This window comes from Marmota monax, unplaced genomic scaffold, assembly GCF_021218885.2.
Source record: "Marmota monax isolate L192 unplaced genomic scaffold, Marmota_monax_Labrador192_F-V1.1 WCK01_AAM20220418_F8-fsc00001, whole genome shotgun sequence".
NCBI lineage: Eukaryota > Metazoa > Chordata > Mammalia > Rodentia > Sciuridae > Marmota > Marmota monax.
In genome coordinates this window covers 43,874,671-43,895,856 of record NW_026693777.1, presented here as the reverse complement: position 1 = coordinate 43,895,856, position 21,186 = coordinate 43,874,671, and the positions used below count along the sequence as shown (strand labels likewise).

The window sequence follows — 21,186 nt, the reverse complement described above, 5'->3', positions numbered from 1 at the left end:
AGACAACATATGATTTGAGTTAACCACCAAGAACTACAAAACTCACAGATATATATTAAACAGACATCATTAATTCTGAAGCTAAAGAGAGTTCCCAACGGGATGCATTAATGCTTCAATGTTACCTCTAGAAGATAAAATTCAGGTATGGCTTCATTAAGGCTTTCCCAAATCCACCCCCTTGCCTTTTTTTTGGCGGGTAGGAGTGCTGGGGGTTGAACCCCAGGACACTCTATCACTATGATACATCCCCAGCCCTTTTTAAGACAGGATCTTACTATGTCGCCAAGGCTGACCTTAAACTTGTGATCCTTCTGCCTCAGCTTCCTGAGTAGCTGGGGTTACAGGTAGTACCACTGTGCCTGGCTATGGTTTCCTAAATCTTAAGATCAAACGCCAGCGAAATAAAATTTGGAAAGGAGGAATATGGAAAGAACAAAATTCTATTTGGGAATTGGGGTATAGCTCAGTGGTAGAACACTGAATAGCATGCGCAAGGCCCTGGGTTCCAATGAGGAGGAAAAAGGAGAGAAGAGGCCTGGAGGATGAAGAGGAAAAAGAAGGAGAAAAAAGAAGGACAGAGAAGGAGGAGGAGAAGAACCCTTTCCTAAGTGGGTTTCATGACTAACACCATATCCGATGCCAATAAATCAACACACACAAGGCAGATATGGTACAGAATACAACCCAGACAATATTCAAAGTCTCTCAACCTCACAGAATGAGAACTCTTAAGGAATTTCAGATTTCAAAAGAAACCCAGGATTGTTGTGGTTCCTTATACCAAAGAAGAAGTCAATCAAGTAAGCATTTACCAATATGCATCTATCATAAAAATTCACTGTTTATAACACTAAAGTTATATGAATATATGGGACAAGCAGATATTTTTAAGTCCACCTTTAAAAGTAGTGTTTACTATGCCACAAACTAAATAAGAAATACATTATCTCTTATATATACTCACACTGTACCAGAGAGAGACAACATCCCAACCACCTCGTTATGTTTATAGACTTTTTGGAAAAATTACTTACCCCCAAATTATAGGTTTTGTAAGATCAATAGACACTAAATACAAACTATCTTTTGTTCCCACCCCAATTTAAGTACAACTTAAACAATATACATTAAATTTAAACAGTGTATATAAACATTAATTCTAGGAAGCAAAATCAACAGCATCCCAACAGAATTTTTAGTTAGTATTTCAGTTATATATGCTTTGTGATATTTAGACTGAAGAATGTCTGCCTACTGCATAGTTTCAACTGTAGACTTTCCAAAAAAAAGTACCCAGTATTTCATTAAAGTGGCTATTCACAGCTTTGCTCACACCATTTCAATCTAATTCTAATAACAAGTATAAAAATAACTTAAGCATGGGGCATGTACATAAAAATGATATAGAATTTAGATTTTGGAGATCATTTAAAATACTGTTCTTACTTTTTAAAAAATCTGTGTAAATTATCTATGAAATTCCCAACTTGCACCTTCAAGCAGTATCTCCTTGCAATTATGGCACTCTAAAGAACTGACTCGATTAAAATCAATTCTGTAACTAGCAATAGTTTTAAAGTTGAACTATTTTTTGGTCTGATTTTTCTCTGGATTGACTACAATGGGAGATCACAAAAAGCACTGTAAGATCTGCAATATAACTTTTAAACTCAATGAATTCAGATTTCTAGATATATAACCTTGAAAAGGATTACAAAGAAAATTATAAGGCAAATGCATATAGAATCATTCAATTTTAGAGCTAGATCCTCACTTATAAATCAGACAACTGAGGTTCAAAAATAATGAACCAGGAACATTAAAATATTTAAACATTTTAGAGTTTTAAAATACTAACCTTTTTGTTATATTTTATCTGCATAAGGTCATTAGGGATTAACAAAAAAAGACCAAACAATTCAGGAGCTGAATGAATCTTAAGGAAGTGAGATTCTGAAACAATCAACCACATGATAATCGGTTCAGAAGGCTATGTCATCTGCTCCCAAAAAGAGGGAGATTGTTTAAATTTCAGGGCACCCCATAGATTGTCTATGGTTTCATGTTTTACATCAGACCCTCTATCAGAATTTGGCAAATCAAAGCCTGATTTACTGGAACAAAGCCACAGTCATTAACATATGTATTGTTTGTGGCTGCTACCACACTACAACAGCAGCCTGCAAAATCTAAAATATTTACTATCTGGCTCTTCACAGAAAAAGCTTTTCTAACTCCTGCTTTGTATCACACCTGACTCACAATTACTTAGTTCAGTTAATACACCCCTAAGTCGGAGGCCTATAAAAATGCTTCAGGAAATTTTTAATAATCAATTATAAAAGTCATATTACAAAGGATTATAATTAAAGTCTAAAATATAAATTCTGGAAACTAAGTCTTCAGAGGATAATTAAAAGGCAATTTAAGGCAGAATTACGTTAAAATATTAGATGGTATTTTTTAGTTTTTCTCCAAAACAAAAACTTCACTCTAAATGCAGGTAGACAGGGTTATCCTCCAGTTCAAAGGTCACCCATTCATTCTGTTTCTTACATATTATATCTAACAGATAAGTTAGAATCACTCCATGTAGCAAATGTCAAAGAAACTACTGAGATCAAATGGGTGTAGTGGTTTCAAAACATTCCTTTTAAAGCTACTAGGGATTCTCAAGCATCTATACCCCAGAAGTTCAAGCTACCCTTACCATAAAAAACAGACAAATGTCAAAGGATAAGCCCAATAAATGTTGCCTGTCTGATACATCCTAAAAGCTACAGGGCTGTTAATAATGATCTAAACCTAGGCATCCAATTGAATGTATTAGGTCTTATTGATCTTCTGGAAAAGCTACTGTCTCTAATAAATCATTTAAATCCTTGAGGTTTCAGTCACAACAAAAATGGGCTCACCACCTTTTCTACATCATCAACATCCTCACTCTGGTAGTCAGAAACAACATCCACAATTTCATCAATAGAATCATCGGTTTTCTCATTCTCATCTTCTTCATCCTCTTCTTCCAAATCCAAAACAGTAAAGCCAGTACTTTTTCTCCCACCCTTCTTCTCTTGCTTTGGTTGTATCTGTTCTCCTGGTAGCAATAAGTGACCCTGAAAGTGTCCATTCCCTTTGCTTCCTTTTGTAGCTCTCCTAGGAACAATGGAGAAGGCTGCAGGATTAGAAATCATACTCCAAGAATCACATTCAGTTTTTAAAACTCTGGCATTCCCAGTAGTTCCACTTTTTCCAAGTAAGTCAGAGATCCCCTGTTCTTGAAATACATCTGAATTTTCTTGACATGGCTTTGCTTCTCTAATTAACAACTCATCTGTCTCCTTCTTACATTCTTGCAAAGTTCCCACATAATTCCGGGTCAAAGGGCCCTTCAGGTGTTTTCTCCATTTTTCCCTAATACTGTCCTTCTCCCTAGAGTCTCCACATTCCTTCTCCTTGGCCCGTGGATTAGACTGCTGCTCCATAATAATTTTGCTCCCTGACAATTCAAGTTTACTTTCTTCATTAGAGATGACTGGAAACTCATTTAGTTTTTCCTCTGGATTGTCGAATCCCTTCTGCTGTTCCACCTTCACAGCACAGTTCTGTAGCTGTACTTTATTTACATTTTGTACTGTCATAATATTGGCTTTTTCAGAAATCGTCCTAACTTCTAGAAGAGACAGTTTTTCTTTAGAACTACTATGATTTCTAGTCCCACTCTCTTCATTAATATTTTTATAGTCTTCATCTGTGTGTGACCCAGCCATATAGGAGAGTTTAGAAGGTTTGACAGTTGTGGGACCTTCTTCTGTAAGAGAATCTTCATCCAAACGATCACCCCCATCTTCCAAGGAAATATTCAGAGTTTCCTCTGAGGCAATAGTTCCTGAATTTTGTTTATTAGCCTCTGGGTCTGTAGCTTCTCCTTCTGACTGTAGAGTTTTCCTAGTTTCCTTCTCTTTTTTTATAGAGTTCATTTCATCTTTTTGATCTATATTCTGGAATTCCTTCTTCATTTGAAGGGAAGCAACATGCTGAAGAATGGAGCTAGGAACAGGCTTTTGTCCTGGGAGCTGTAACAAGGCAAAACTACCAGACTGGAGAGGAATAAGACTGGCTGTACCAACAGGCTGCCCTCCTGAGCTATAGGTAATTTTGGTTTCAGAGCCTGATTTACTTGCAAAACTTTGTGGTTCGGGAGGAGAAATTCTCAGGGTCAATGTGCCAGCCTGAGAGACAAAACTAGGTCCAGAGGAAAGCAATGATGGTGCTTGAGTGATAACATTCACTGCTGGAGAAGACCCAACAGCCTGAATTACAGGATTCATAACAGAGAAAGCAGAGGATGAACTGGAAGATGGTGGAGTCTCAGAAGGTTTGGAAGGAGCAGGTAACCGGATTCCCATCACAGACCCTGAAAGAAAGAAAAAGAAAATTTAAATCATGACTGCCCATCTCAATAATTCACTGGTGTTTTTCTTTTTTGGACATGTGACTCTAAGAGACTAAGAATAATCCTGGTATAGTAATAAATCATATAGCCAACTGATTTACTTAAAGAAAAATTCATTAGAAAGATCTCTAACTTTATACCTGGGTTCCGAAACATGACAGGCTGTAAACTGGGCTGGGTATTAGAGCTTCGAATCTGATGCAAAGGCAGGAGCTGGACAATCTGCCCATTGGGATGCCTGAACAGGTTCATTCCACTTGGACTCCTTACAGGCTGCAAGACCATCCGATGTCCCTGAAGTTGTGGGTTTGGGACAGGTCTAAGCGTAGGAGAACCCTGCTGTACTGGAATCAACAACAATCGTGGTCCAGTACGTTTCACTGTGTTAGGAGAGATCTGTGGAGTAGCCACTGGAATTTGAGGGGCACTTTCTAAAAAACAAAACAGAAACATAATATCAGAATTCTCCCTCAACACATGAAGGAAAAAAGCTATGACAACAAATACAAGATCTGACAATGCTACAAGCAACTTCTAATTTGAATTATAAAATTGGAAAAATCTTGTCCCTCTATAATACACTCTTTATGGCTGAGAGGAATTTGTTTTAAACTCGAGTAACTAACCAGACATTGTAGAGTTTTGCATTCGGAATGATTAAAAGGCTGGAGACATAGCTCTGTTGGTAGAGTGCTTGCCTTACGTGCACAAGGCCTTGAGTTCAATCCCTATCACCTCCCCGCAAGAGAACCCAGAATGATTAAAAAAAAAAAAAAAAAGCATTAACTGTCAAGAGGTGCTTTTATAGAGATATTGCTTTTGCCTAATGACAACCAGGGTATTCCTCTAAATTTGGATTCATATTAAATCAAAGAGATAGATAAAGGCTGGTGTCATAGCTCAGTGGTAGAGTGCTCGCCTAGCACTTTTGAGACCCTGGGTACAATCCTCAGCACCACATAAAAAATAAATAAAATGAAAGGTATTGTGTCCATCTAAACTAAAAAAAAAAATTAAAAAAAAAAAGATAAATAAAGCCTGACAAGAGGAGGGAAAAGACAGTTTTAACACAAATGATTATAATTCAAATTGGTGAACTTATTTGACTTTATTTTATAAATTTGTAAAAAATTTAATAGTCTGCCAATAAAGGAAAAAAATTAAACCCAAAAATTTCTGGCTTAATGTGATTTTCTATCAGATATGCATTGTGTCCACACAAAACATTACAATTCTAAGAGAAAATCATATTAATAACTTTTTTGTACTAAGGAGTAAACCCAGGGACATTCAACCACTGAGCACATCCCCAGCCTTTCCCTTTTTAATATTTTATTTAGAGACAGTGTCTGAGTTGCTTAGCGCCTTCCTAAGTTGTTGGGGCCGGCTTTGACCTTGTGATCTTCCTGATTCAGTCTCCTGAGCCACTGCGATTATAGGTGTGAAACACCACACCTGGCCCCATGCTCATAACATTTAGATGATAAACTGTAACATAAAAAATCTAGGACTATTCTAAAAATGAAATAAAACAAAGACCAGTTTGTTCATGAAAATAATACTGTGCAATTTAAACAAAAAACATTCACCTATCTTACATGAATTAAGAAAATGTTAACACAATTTCTCAAACTTTTCAAATTTATTTTTAGAGTGATTCAAAACCTAAATTACCTCAATTCAAAGAATGAAAGCAATCTTTCTTATACCCACTGAAAATGCGATAAGTTACTTAAATGTTGGTGAGGATCAGGGAAAGAGAAAAACATAAGTCAAACGAAAAAAACAGACAATCAAAATATCCAACTTGATATGCTCTTTATGAACTGAGAATAAAATGTCCACTTCCTTAGAACTAGCAGTTACCTGAGTTCTCTGTATTTATAGAAGAGATAAGGAAATTTATTAACATCACTATTTTGGGCTGGGGAAGTAGCTCAGTGGTTAAGTGCTCCTAAGTTCAATTCCCAGTACCAAAAAATAAAATACAATCACTATTTCTTTAAGTGGCATTCAACAAAATATTTTAAGTGATATATGAATATAAAGTAACACTGTATCACACTGATAGAAAAGCCATTCCCATTTCAATTTTAATCTTTTGATTATATACATAAGAAAGTACCAGTCTTGGATTTTTTTAAGTTGTTGACAGACCTTTATTTATTTATACGTGGTGCTGAGAACTGAACCCAGTGCTTCACACATGCCAGTGCGCTACCACTGAGCCACAGCCCCACAATCTTAGATATTTTATCTTTAAAAAATGACTTCAGTATTTTCTAGCTCTCTTCATCAACAGAAAGAGATGCCACAAGCACAGAACTTACAGTAAATATTTGAATTTATTAATATATTTTATTTACTACTTGTTTATGAGGTCAACCTGTCTTTTGCCAAGTAACATTGGCTTCCACTCAGTCTCTTAAAAACATTTATATTAAAAAATAGTTAATTAAAACAATAATTTTTAAAATAGTACAAATGGGGGGCTGGGGTTGTGGCTCTGTGGTAGAGTGTTCGCCTAGTTTGCATGAGGCACTGGGTTCAATCCTCAGCACCACATAAATATAAAATAAAGACATTGTGTCAACCTAAAACTAAAATAAATAAATAAATATAAAAAAATAGTACAAATGGGATTCAGAGCAATATAATGATACTGGGTAGTTATTTCCCTTGAATTCTGCAAAGTTTCTCAGTTTTATATACATTAATTCTTCTCTGAATAGACTAAAAGAATCACCTACTTTATGTAGTTGCATTTGGATATAAAATATACCAAAGCACATAATATTCCTATTATGAATTTGTTTAACCTAAGCCAACAAGAGGAAAATTTTAACTAAGAAGTTGAGAATTTAAAATATGAGGGCTGGGGTTGTAGCTCAGTGGTTGAGGGCTTGCCTGGCACACATGAAGCACCGAGTTCGATCCTCAGAGCCACATAAAATAAATAAAAATGATTTTTGCTAGACGAGAAGAGCTAGAATAGCAGGAGTATATTCAAGTGTGCCTAAGCCAAATCTTCATCCCTTTTTATTTTTTATTTTGAGACAGGGTCTTGCTAAGTTGCTTAGGGCCCTGTTAAATTGCTGAGGCTGGTCTCAAAACTTTCAATCCTTCTATCTTAGCCTCTTAAGTTGCTGGAATTTATAGGCATGTGTCACCACACCCAGCAGAAGTATATTTTAATCTTCAAAAAAGAAAAAAAAAAGCCCTCAGCTTGGATAAAGCATTGGCAGAAACCCTTTCATTTCGGTTTTTTAAATTAAAATGCAGCACACACACACCCCAAAAAAGAGCATCTGTACATATGGTTCCCTTCTTAAGGATATGTACTCCTAGATCTCAGCATGTCACATAATAGGTTGTACTTTCTCCCATGCTCACCTTAATGACTGCTCTAGTGGCTCAGAGCTCCACTCTCATCTAATTATTTCGGTGTCCTTCAGCCAGCATTTCTATTCTAATGTTTTTCAATAGTTTTTTTGTTATCTCCTGAGGCAACCTGCAGGCCCACTAAGTTCTACTGATCATCTCCCAAGGAATAAGTTGTTTCTGCAGTGTTTTACTTACAAAATTATATATTTTCAGTGATCTAACTGCATTAACCATGAGCTCTATTATTTTAAAATATTCAGTTTTGCAGAATGCAAATATTTTCAGAAATACACTCAAATTTCATAGCAGAAAACACCTACATGATTATCCTGAGACAGATGACAGACAAACAGAAAGATCCTACCCCCAGCTGCAAAATTACATAAACAACTATACAGTTAAGCAACTAGTAATAATTAGGCCTTACCTGGTCTCTGGCTCACTGGTGGACTCCCATTAATTCCTGAGAGTATAATAGGAACAGAGCCCAGAGATGAAGTAGGTGTGGTCACCATGGAGGAAGACGCAGCTGTGGTCACCATGACTATGGAGGTGGAGGCAGTGGAAGCAACAGGAAGAGTTATGGTTGGAGGAGATGCTACCAAAGACTTAGGAAAAGTAACTGAAGCCACAGGGGTAGTTATCCCAGTAGTTTTGGTAAGGTTCACAGTGGCTGTAGACTGGGTAGATGTTACAGGGGTGCTGGTATTAGTTTCAGAGACCTCAATAACCCCTGCAGTGGTGGCACCAGAAGAATAAGTAGTTTCTTTAGTTCCCACGTCAGAAATAGCAGTCATAGATGTCACAGCAGTAACATTCTCTAAAAACACTTGAGGGGTGGAAGTAGTGACAGCAGCAGTCACGGGACTGCACACCTGAACTGGCTCAGAAGAAACCACAGGTGTGACGACCATTACTGGAGAAGGTCTGATACTGAACTTCTGTGGCCCTGTCAGGGGTTGGGGTGTGCTAACTCCAGGTATCTTCTGCTGCAAGGCTCCAACTTTACTCATCACAAACTGTGTGAACACACCACCAGGAGAGGGTCGAGCCGCTGCAAATAAAAATTTGCAGGTCAAAAATCTTCAGTTCTCTTATTTTACCCTCCTAGTGACTGTGCTTATCAACATTAATTGTGCACCACTGGGTCAATTTCTTACAGGTACTACCTACCTGTATTATATGTGCCAATTTCCACCCACAGAAATCAAAACACTTCCCTCAATCCAAAACAATGGCAAATAATTCCAACAAGAAAGGGTTTAAAACTGAGTGTTCCTATTAAAATTCTCTGGCTATGCAAAATATTCAATTCGTCAGGACACTAAAAAGACAATACAGCAGTAAAACTTCACCACCTAAAACAGAAAGTAAAAAGAAGAGGATTTTTTGCCTAATCCTAATTTTAAAACTTATTTCCACCACTTCCTCCTATACCAGCACCTCCACCTCTTTAAGGCTGTCTCTTATGAATAAGACAGTTAAGTATTGCATATTCTTAAAATGCATAGATATTTTTTCAAAAGAGTGCAGGACAGGGCTGCATTTTTGTTGTTGTTGTTGTTGTTGTTTTAAAATCACAATTAAAGTTGTTTTTTTAAAGGAGGCAAAATAGGTTCTTTTTAAGGCATACAATGCCTATCCTCTATCTTCACACAACTCCAGCCTTCAGCCAGATATTTCAATTTCCTGTTAGAGGAATAAGAATGAAGACACAATTGACACTTTTACTTAACATTCCTAAATAGATTTGAAACAACAGAAAGAGGAATTCAATAAAGCAACTGTTGATTCTCTAAATGCTAAAACAAGTGCTTCTAGAAGGCAATTTATTACGTACTCTAGAAATGAAATGTTGAGCAAAATAAAGGTTCACAAAACAGGGATGTATGGAACAATGTAACATTTTGAAAACCATGTTTTATAAAAAAAAAACTTTCTACTCTGAGCCTATACTAACCCAACTCTCTAGCTTTTCTAGCTTCTTGAAATCTTAAGATCAAGGAACATGCATTTTTTGATTGATGCCAAAACTCCTCGTCCTTACAGGAAAATTACTAGAGAAAATATTTTTTAAAAAATTAAATCACGTCTTTTCTATATTAATATGTAGAAGACTCAAAAATAATTCTAACAGTAACTAGTAACTAGACTCTAATTCATCTAGAATCATAAGCCATCAGAAGAGTTTACAAAAAAAAAAAAACAGATTCAGGTAACACAGACATCAATAATAATTATGCCAAATCCTGTACTTTTCTAATTTTAACAGTCCTCACACCTGTAATAACTGATCCAGCACTAAATTATAATCCTTTCCAAGCTATATGTACTCTCCAACTTACCAATTGGCCTTTTTGCTGGGACAAATGCCTTCGTATTCTTCCCAGGACGATTTGTGGTAGTGCCAGAGGAGGATGTCGTTTTGGAGTTGGATGTAGAAGGCAACAGGGTACGTGGTTTCCTGGATGCAGCCACCTTGGCATTGGATGCTACCTTGGAGATGACAGTACTGAGGGTTGAGAGGTCCAGGACTGAGGGTCGCAACCTGCCTGTGATATAAGCAGCTAGCCTATTGGCTGGATGCAATGCCCCCATCTGTCCCAATAGCAACTTAGCCTGCGGGTAACTCTTACCATTAACCTGAAACAAGTGGCAAAGAGAAATTCTGTAAAGATAAAATTCTCTTGCTAACTCTTCTCCCTTGACAGGGGTTTCATTTTTACAAGGTTTTAAAAGTCTACTCTTCAGATGTGAAGGGGAAAAAAAGAAGTGGGCTTTTTCTATTCAGGACAATCTGAGTAACAGGGAAGTAGAAAAATGCCATCATCTGGTATTCAGAACTAATTCCATTTTCTTCATTTTGTAGTACAGAAACAGAGAATCTTAGAAACTCATCACTTCTGCATCCTAGATATTGGAAAGTCACATGAATGTGTCCGAAGAATCATGCAATTGTTTTATTTTAATTTAAAAAATTAATTAAGCTATTAACAATCATCAGCAAAAATGGTTAACAATCATCAGCAAAAATTCTGTCTTCCACAGAATCCTCTCTCTGACCAGAGAAGAATAATGAGGCCCTGAAATGAGGGTCTTTTCCAGCATCCTTTATATTTGAAATATATATATGATAAATCTACTTTAAGTTCTTATGACAACCACTGTTACAATAACCTAAGCTACAAAGTCACTTCAGTTTTTGGTTATCAAAAGGCTCAAATTTGAAGATGTTGTCTTCATATTTTGGACAAAATATGGGCTCAAAACAAATGCTGGTAAAAACTCAATGTAACTAGACACAGTCAGAAAACTATCAGACATGGTAAACCAACAAACCAAATATGGCACAGATTTTCTCTGCTGAGTTGATTACACTGCCCATCTTGGACAGAGAGATAGTTTTGTTGTTGTTGCTTCTTTCCTTTTTTAAAATTTTTATTTCTTTTCTTTTTGGAACTGGGGAATTAACTCAGAGGCACTTTACCACTGAGTTACATACATAGAACTTTTTATTTTTATTTTGAGACAAGAGTCTTGCTAAGTTGCTTAGGAACTCGCTAAGTTGCTGAGGCTGGCTTTGAACTTGCGATCCTTCTGCCTCAGCCTCCCTAGCTGCTGGAATTACAGGCATATGCCACCATGTCTGGCCCTTTTTTATTTTAAAGGAAAGAAAACAAAAACCTCCCATTTTTCTTACCCATGTTCTCTAGGTCATATTACTGGTGACTCTAGAGGAAATAACCTTTTCTATGACTTCTTTTTATCAAGTGGGGGACAGGACACAGTGGCATACACTGTAATCACAGTGGCTCAGGAGGCTGAGGCAGGAGGATTCTAAGTTCAAAGCCAGCCTCACCAACTAAGTGAGGCCCTGACTAACTAGTGAGAACCTGTCTCAAAATAAAAAGGGCAGGGATATGGCTAAGTGCCCTTGGTACCAAAAAAAAGAAAAAAGTGGTGGACAGAGGGTGGACTGAGGTAGAATCTACTCTCTTAATAGGAAGTTAGTAAGGAGGATAGCTAGAGCAAACTATTCTATCTTCCAAGATGCAAAATAAAACTACTCTTTGCTACTTAAGTATATTGTGATTATTCCCAGAGAGATCAGGAATATCCAAGTTTAGTACAAAAAAAAAAAAATTGATCTCTCCATCCCAAAGTAAACTTTAGTACAGATTTTCAGGCTATGTGGCATCTAGGTCAGACAGTCCTGCCTGTTCTGTTGGGACTGCTTAAGACTACTCAGAAGCTTCCCCAAAGTCTACATACATTAAATATTCCTTATCCAAAATGCTTGTGACTAGGAATGTTTTTGAAATTTAGACTTTAAAATATTTGCATATGTAATGAGATATCTTGGGGATGAAACCCAAATCTAAATAAAAAATTGACTTATGCTTCATATACACCTTAAACTGTGTTCACAGTCTGAAGGTAATTAATTTTATACAATATTTTTAGTATGTTTGCCCTCTTAACAACATGAGGTCAGGTATGGAATTTTCTATTTATGGGGTCATGTCAATGCTCAAAAAGTTTTGGCTCTTGGATCATTTTGAATTTTATATTTTTTGGGTTAAGGATGCTCAACATATATTATAAACTGCTTGACTGCTTATGCAAATGACACTCCATGGTGGCTTTGGAAGTCCTGATCAGGAGAGAACACAAAATCTCTATGCCTTTATTTCAGGGAGTCTTATTAGAAATCTCAGTTAAGTCACTATTTCCAAAGTATTAATCAATAAATGAAGAAAGAAATATCTTTCTCTCCATCATTAAGAGTTTAAGAAATACCAACAGAAGCAATGACATAGCACCAGCAAGAGTAAACTACAATAAATTTTTTTTTTAAAGTAGACCAGTTATATATTAATGGAGCAGTCCTTAGTCCAAAGTTGAGTAACCTTAGCAATAACATGGGACACTTGCATACATTTTCTACCCTTATAAAAATATATTTTATACCAATGAGCAAGAAGAAAACCTTGACAATGACTAACATTTTCATTTGGAACTTCTCTTTCCAAGGATTTCCTAGATGTTGGTATAATTTTACAAATATATTCTGCATGAATTACTGAACAGCAAGGATACATATATTTGTCCTAAAGTGACTACACTGATAAAACCTCACAAATCAAAGAAAAATATATGACTCATTTTTTTTTAATTCTATGTATTTGAATTTCTCATAAATTAAAATTTTCCCCAGGAGTAGGGACATGACTCACTAATAGAGCACCAAATTCAATCCCTAGCACCACAAAAATAAGATAAAATATCTCCAAGTTTCTAAATATATACTGCCAACTGCCTGTCTGAAAGTCAAGTTCATCATCTTCCCTTTACTAGCCTTAACATTCTATACAAGAGATTCTTATTGAAAGCTGTATGCTAATAATACATTTTAAAAATTCCTATCTTTGGTTCTCAAAATATCACTAGAGTCTACGCAATAAAGTTTAAGAATAACTTTCTGAAAAGAATAGAAAGAAAAATCTAATAATACAAGGCTCTGTTTCTGTGTATAAATGTTCCAAAAATTCACTGTAGGTATGCATCTAACTGACCTATTAGAAAAAGGAATAATGATTTTGTTACCCAGTTACCAGGAAATGTGAAGATAAAGGACTTAAGGCCCAATAAGGGCTCTGAAAAAAATTAAAATGTCACCTAAATACAAAAAGGTGCTATGTCCAGATTAAAGATAATTCTCACCTGGATAAGCCCAGATGTGCTTGAACTGGGTTTACGCTTATAGGCCACAAGCTTCCCTGCAGGAGAAAGCCCTGCATAAAAAGGCAGACCTTTGCCTCCATGTAATCTCTCCCTCACTGAATCCAGAGCATCTGTCTGCACAGGAGAGATATCATCCATTTTCCCAGGGGACAATGGACCACCAGGAGTCTCTGATCCAGATTTATCAGCCATATCATCTTGATCTTGACATGACGGCATAGAGATTTTGACACGAGAAGAATAAACAGGAGGGTTCTTCTCACCCCGGCTCTTTCGTTGAGAAGCCAACTCAATGATGAAGCTGCCCACCTTAAGTGATTGTGGCATGTTGCTATTGATGTGCTGGGATAAGATGCTCAAAATCTTGTTTCGATCTTCCTCCCAGTTGCAGTCTGAGATGATCTCTATCAGTTTGGTGGGACCACCAGGTGACCTCTGATGCACGTAAGAGGTAGAAGAGGATTCCCCTTCATTGCAGGAAGATTTCCAGCTCTTTTCTGATAAAAAATTGAAAAATTTTTCTGAATCACAGCAATTCTATACTACTGGACTTTTAAAAGATATTCAACAATGTCTCAATGTTCTATTCCCATATACTTTCCAGGGGTAACCTAATATGTAAGTTTAACATTCATAATTTGGGAGTTTTCTAGAAAGAAGAAAGATCTCACAAAATTGTCTTCACTATCCTCTGATAAAAAGGAAGTTCCTTTAACATTACTCTAAGAGGCCTTAACTATTATCTAAGAAGTGCTAGCTTGCAAACAAAGCATGACCTATAACCAAGGTTGATTATTTGGCTTAGGTTACTATTCTGTTATTCATTGGGCAAAGCAAAAATACTTGCAAGTTTGCTCTGAAACATGCTCTGACGTGCTAAATCTTGGGGCAATCAGAAAGATTTCATTCAACTCCCCAATATATTTCTATCCATGGCGACATGTTGAAAAATATGTATTTCATTAGATACTGAGATCTCTACAACAGACTTTCCCAACCAATATGCTATAATTATAGTTATGTCCAGGATACTGATTCCCATGGCCCCCAGGGTGCTCATGCTCTCAGCCAGGTTTCTTCCACCCAAGCAACTTTTTCAAAATCTCTCTGTGCTATGGAAACATATTTTCTGCATACCATGACATTTTTTAAAGACAGGAAGTACTACTGCATGAATAAGACTTACAAAGCATAGCCAAAAAAAAAAAAAAAAGCCCAGAGGTAACTTCCAGGTTATTACTATTACCTCTCATTACAGTAATTCAGGAAGTATTCTCTATTAGACAAATCAGTGATATTCTTTCTCTTCCTCTGCATTTCCCTGATAGTGGCAGGTAAGAAAGACCTGAGGCAAATTTTAAATAGCTAATAATGCCAATATTGCTAAGGTTTGGTAAAGAGAGCTAAAAAAAAATTTTCACTGACCTCATCTCTAAAAGTCTCTCATAACATACCACATCAATATGAATAAATTTATTTTTGAGAATTATTAAACAAACCAAATAACAAACAAAAAATAAGATGCTTACTTATTAATCTCTATTTTTGGCAGAAACCAGAAAAAGGGTAAGTGACATACTCTGAATTGCTAGTTTTGGTTTTCTGACATTATATAATCCAGACATATATAATTACCAGTAACTACTATTAACTACTATTAAGATTCTGACCTTGTGATTTATCAGAATCATCCTCCAAGTCACAAATGAGTTGTTTTAAGGGTTGCTGTTCAGAATCAGGTTCCTAAGGAAGGAAATGACACAGAAATACTAGTATCTATAAAGAGTAAGAGTAAGACATAAACATTAAATCTCTTACAGAAGTTAAATTAGTAGAATAAATAATCAACAGCTTCTGTTATGGTTTGCATGTGAGGTGTCCCCCAAAAGCTCATATGTGAGACAATGCAAGATGGTTCAGGGGAGAAATGATTGGGTTGTGAGAATCTTAACCCACTCAGTGAATTAATCCCCTGAGAGGGATTAACTGAGTGGTAACTGAAGTGGTAGGGTGTGCCTGGAGGAGGTGGGGTTTAGGGCATAGCTTTGAGGTATATATTTATATCTGGCAAGTGGAGTTCTCTCTGCTTCTTGACCATGATGTGAGCTGCTTCCCTCTGCCACACATCCACCATGAGTTCAACCTCATCTCAAGCTCTGAGAAATGGAGGCAGCCTTCTATGAACTAAGACCTCTGAAACCATGAGCCCTCATATAAACTTTTCCTTCTTTATAATTTTTCTGGTCAGATCCTTTAGTGAAAAAGCTGACTAAAACAGCTTCCCATCTGAACACACAACTACATTACTAGAATCCTGGGGAAAAAAAAACAAGTAGTCTTGTTCTAATGTTTTTAACAATGACTAAGTCATCAAGAAAACAATTATCAGGGCCTGGGAATATTGCTCAGTGGTATAGCTCCTTTGAGGCCCTGGATTTAATCGCCAGCACCACCACCACCAAAAACAAAAAAAACATCATCGCCATCATCGTTGTCATGTGCATTGTACTCTACAGTTACTCTAGTGAAGAAGGAAAATATTTTAGGTTTAACAGAACAAGCTTCAGTTACTTAAAAAATTCATCAGTGTGGGAAGACATAAATCTTACTAATTACAGATAAATAATTTAATTAAACCCAGAAGTATTTGTGTTGTGTTTTAATTACTCCAAGGTCAGAAAAATAATACTTTTAGTAACCCTAAGGTATAGAACACCAAAGTATGGAGAAAAATAAATTAATTTACATGTCATATAAGTCTAGAGTACATTAATTATTCTTATAGCATGAAAATTCTAATCATTCTGATAGTAATTCAAGTTCTAATACCAGCAACAAGGAATTAAAAGTTAAAAAACAATTGTGTAACAAGTAATCACCTTTGAACTATGGTTCCCAGGACTAGAATGACATGAGTTCTGCTGCTGAAGTGATGGAGACAAGGATGGAGACAAGGATGGTTGTCTGTGTTCCTCTTTTTTTCGTTCATATACTCGAACGCGGGCACAAGTCATCATACTTTCAAAGTACAAATAGACTGGATCTTTGTCCTCTTCCCTTATCTGCAAGTTTTATGTATCAAAACATCTGATACAATAGTGAAAAAAAGTCTCCTATACTCTAAATGAAGACAAATATCTGTGTTTCCATTCCATCAGCTGAAATTTTTAAATGCAAGTTTTAAAATTAAACAGTATAAGTACAGTTTGTATGTGCTAAATCTTGGGGCAATCAGAAAGATTTCATTCAGTATCAGGAAATTCAGATTACACCAGAGCAGTGCTTTCAAGTCATCTGTGCTAATATACACATTTGTTAATCACCAGTCAAACACAGACTGATAGAGTACAATAAAACAAATTACTAGAGCTGGGCACGCCTATAATCCCAGCAGCTCAGGAGGCTGAGGCAGGAGGACCAGTTCAAAGCCAGCCTCAGCAATAGCGAGGTACTAAGCAACTCAGAGAGACCGCATCTCTAAATAAAATACAAAATAGGGCTGTGGATGCGGCTCAATGGTTGAGTGCCCTGTGTTCAATCCTCAGTGTCCACCCTACCCTACCCCCCAAAAAATAGAAAAATAAAAGACATTATGGGCTAGGGTTGTGGCTCAGAGGTACAGCGCTCGCCTACCACTTGTGCGGTTCTGGGTTCAATCCTCTGCATCACATAAAAATAAATAGAGAAAATAAAAGTATTGTGTCCAACTACAATTAAAATAAATAAACAGATAAATAAATAAATAAATAAAAGACATGTAAAATTACTGCAAGCTCAAATTTTTCAATACAATAGATTTACCTTAATCAACTTGCTGTAGAAGTTGTTTGTTTTCCCCCTTTGGAATTGGGGATTGTATTCAAGGGTATTTTAACAATGAGCCACATTCTCAGCCCTTTTTATTTTGAGTGAGGGTCTCACTAAGTTGCTGAGGCTGACTTCAAATGGCAATTCTACTGCCTCAGTCTCCTGAGTCATTGGGATTAAAGGCATGCATGGCTCAAAGATCTGTTCTTATATTTATTTCATCACAGACCAGTAACAAAGTTTTAGACCACCACTGGTACAGACACCATGTATGCTGTGTTGCACTGTAGAGGATTCTTTTTCAAATGAGTGGACTGGGAAGTCTTACTTTTCCCTATCCATCTTCACAGATACACAATATATCAACTGTTTCTTAAATCTGGAACTCTTATTACTATTTAAAAATTTGCTTTTAAAAGGCTTTTCTTAATATTTTTCTACATTTTCTAGCATTTTGTGTCTCAATTACACAAGAGTTTATACTACTGGAATAACAGTACCTTTAAAAGACTTTGCAAGTCATGTAAAAAGCCCAGCTTTCCATGAACTTCTTGAAGAAAGACATGGCTATCTTTAAGAATCACTGATTCATTTCTATTTTTATGACATTTAAAAAGTTTCAGCAACTAAAAAACTGATTAAACAAAAAAAGACAATGTCTTACAAACCCATTAAAAATTGCTCACAGAATATAAACCGAAAATCTGGCTCAAATCTATCACTTCTACAGATGACTTTTGTAACTTGCAAAAAAAAAAAAAAAAGGAAAGAAAAGAAACTCCAGGCGCACTTACCACAGGATTGGGCTTGGGAGTATATGCCCGTGAAGGTTTAATTCCAGTAAGCAGTTTGCCTTTCACAGTAGTAGATAATACTTCTGGCTGAGGCAACAATAATGGTTTCATAGGCTCAATGACTGAGGGTGTTGGGATATAAACTGGCTCCGGATCTACTTCACCTTCTACTTTCACCCACAATGGGTAATGTCGAACAGGCTGCTCAGGCTCTGTTTCACATATAGCTTAACAAAAAATTAAGATTTTAGGTGCTTTAGGCAACTGAAGTTCATCACTGAAGCAATGCCAAACAAAATTTATTCCCTCACAAAGACAGTAACTCAAAATAATAGTCAAATAGATGCTCCCTAAAAACCTCCCCATGTACCTTAATTTATTCATCTATTAATCAAATATTTATCGAATATCTACTATCTATTTTAGGCACTAGAGTGAACATAGATAGGAATGAAACAAAGTTCTCAGTATATGCATCATATGCATCTTTTGTCAAATTTATCCTTAACTATTTTATTTCTTTGGAGGTTATTGTAAGTTGTATTTTTAAAAATTTCAATTGCTAGTTGTTTGTTGCTTATATGTTGTATACTGACTATGTGTGCTACACAATCTTAACTAAACTAATGATTTTACTGGCTGTTTTATACACTGGTCAGGATCTTCCTATCTATAAACAAAGCCAATTTTAATTTTTCCTTATCACATTGGATGTCTTTCTTTAATCCTTACCACACTGTCTGGGATCTTCAGTCTGTTGTTTTGGGGATTGTGTTGTTTTTGTTTTTTGAAACACAGCATTGCTTTGTTACTCAGGCTAGTCTTCTCAATCTAGTGGGCTCAAGTAGCCCTCCTGCCAAAGCATTCTAGTTACTGGCTACTGGAACTACACACACAGGTGACTGTACACAGTTCTTAGTGATGAAACCACACATTCTTCCTCCATTCCCAATATCTGGGAGAAACCACTCAATCCTTTCACTATTAATATTTCAACTGTATAAAGTTTTTCATAGATGGGCTTACCAGATTGAGAAACCTGCTTTCTATTCCTGAAATACTCAGAATTTTTAAAAGAAATGGATTTTGTCATTTCTTCAAAAATATCTATTGTTGTAGCTCAGTGGTAGAGCACTTGCCTAGCTCGTGCCAGGCACTGGGTTTGATCCTCAGCACCACATAAAAAATAAACAAACAAAACAAAGGTATTGTGCCCAACTAAATATATATATACACATATATATGTGTGTGTGTGTGTGTATATATATGTATACATCAAATAAATAAACAAACAAAATGGAGATATTGTGTCCAACTACAACTAAAACACACATATATGTATATTTATATATAAATCTGTTGAGACAATTATATGGCCTTTATTTTATAGTCTATTGTGACAATGAAAAATTATTTAACCCAGTGCAGTAGTGTAATCCCAGCAACTCAGGAGGCTGAGTTAGAGGATCACAAGTTTTAGGACACCCTAGGCAACTTAGCCAGACACTGTGTCAAAATAAAAAACTTAAAGCAGGTGGTGGGGTGGGGATGTGGTCCAGTGGTTAAGTGCTCCTGGGTTCAATCCCCAGAACAAAAAAAAAAAAAAAAGGAAAAGAAAACTACAGGGGCTGGGGTTGTGACTCAGAGGTACAGCGCTTGCCTAGCATAGGCGAGGTCCTGGGTTCGATCCTAAGCACCACATAAAAATAAATAATTAAACTAAAGGTATTGTGTCCAACTACAACTAAAAAATAAATATATATATATTTAAAAAAAAAAGAAAAGAAAAGAAAACTACAGGGCTGAGGCTGTGGCTCAACGGTAGCGCACTTGCCTGGATGTGTGAGGCACTGGGTTCAATCCTCAGCACCACATATAAATAAATAAATAAACAAATAAATAAATAAATAAATAAATAAATAGATAGATATCCATTGACAACTACAAAAATATTTTTTAAAAAAAGAAAACAAAACAAAACTACATTGACAGATTTTCAAATGTTAAAGCAACTTTGGACCAAAAAATCTTAATACATATAGAAAATAAGTATAATAAAAATAAGTCTTCTACCATACCCAGTATCACAGCTCCATAGTGACTACTTTTTAACTATTTGTGTTTTAGTGGCTATCTCAATCATCCTTAAAAAAAAAAAAAAAAAAAAAAAAAAGATCTAAAAAATGTCTTAGTTTCCTGGTAAATCTATTAGCATGATTATCCTTTAAGCATATTGTTGGATTTGATATGCTAAAATTTTACTTAGGAGTTTTTTGTTGTTGTTGTTTTGTTTTGTTTTCTTTTTTGGTATCTATGTTCCTAAGGGATACTGGTCTACAGTTTTCTTGTAATATCTTTTTCTCTACTGAGTCTGTGGGTAATACTGGTCTCATAGAACAAGACCTTTCTATGGAATATATATAATGGCATTATGTATTCCCTAATGTTTTACAGAATTCATCAGTGAAGCCACTGATGAGTTGACACTGAGAATTTTCATTACAAATTAAAATTCTTTAATAAAACTAAACCATTATCTAGTTCTTCTTCGGTGAATTGGATTCCTCTGAGTCTTTAAAGAATTTGTTTATTTCATTTGAGTTGTCCCTTGTTCTTCTTTTTAACTTCTATAGTGAAGTCACGTCTACTCCTAATATTGGTAATTTGTATGTTCTCGTTTTTCCAATCAATATGGCTACAGGTATCAATTTTACTGATCTTTTACTTACATTTTTAGTTAACTTGGAGGGATATGTCCTATGTTTAACAAAACTCGAGTGGGCTAAGAAAGCTGAAATGCCAAGTTTTATCCTTTCTCTTAGTATTGGTCACAGCAGGTAAGCACAGTGCCTTTACACAGCCAACAGTATTTTTCAACAAACCAAAGGACAAACAGGTGGTAACAGTGATGCTCAAAAGGGAATACAACAAGGAGAAGTGATTAAAATTCCAGAAATCACACCTTACACACTAGAAAACACACATGGACTTTGAAGT

General features: G+C 35.9%; 1 protein-coding gene across 17 annotated transcripts in view; it reads right to left on the bottom strand.

Annotated features, from left to right (window-relative positions):
- The window catches only part of Mga (MAX dimerization protein MGA), a 130,329-nt gene that overhangs the window by 14,999 nt on the left and 94,144 nt on the right, over positions 1-21,186 (bottom strand). For 9 of the 17 annotated variants that reach the window (XR_009228386.1, XM_046460762.2, XM_046460761.2 and 6 more), the window contains exons 10-17: positions 18,190-18,416; positions 16,468-16,650; positions 15,259-15,331; positions 13,568-14,085; positions 10,189-10,486; positions 8,271-8,897; positions 4,600-4,890; positions 2,922-4,420 (exon numbers count right to left, since the gene is read on the bottom strand). Coding sequence is in view for 16 of the 17 variants with exons in the window: in XM_046460762.2 (XP_046316718.1) it covers positions 2,922-4,420; positions 4,600-4,890; positions 8,271-8,897; positions 10,189-10,486; positions 13,568-14,085; positions 15,259-15,331; positions 16,468-16,650; positions 18,190-18,416 (3,716 nt within the window). In the remaining variant the exon portion in view is untranslated. Of the gene's footprint in view, positions 1-2,921; positions 4,421-4,599; positions 4,891-8,270; positions 8,898-10,188; positions 10,487-13,567; positions 14,086-15,258; positions 15,332-16,467; positions 16,651-18,189; positions 18,417-21,186 lie in introns of those variants that run through there. The other 8 variants (XM_046460769.2, XM_046460766.2, XM_046460768.2 and 5 more) reach the window with 8 other exon arrangements.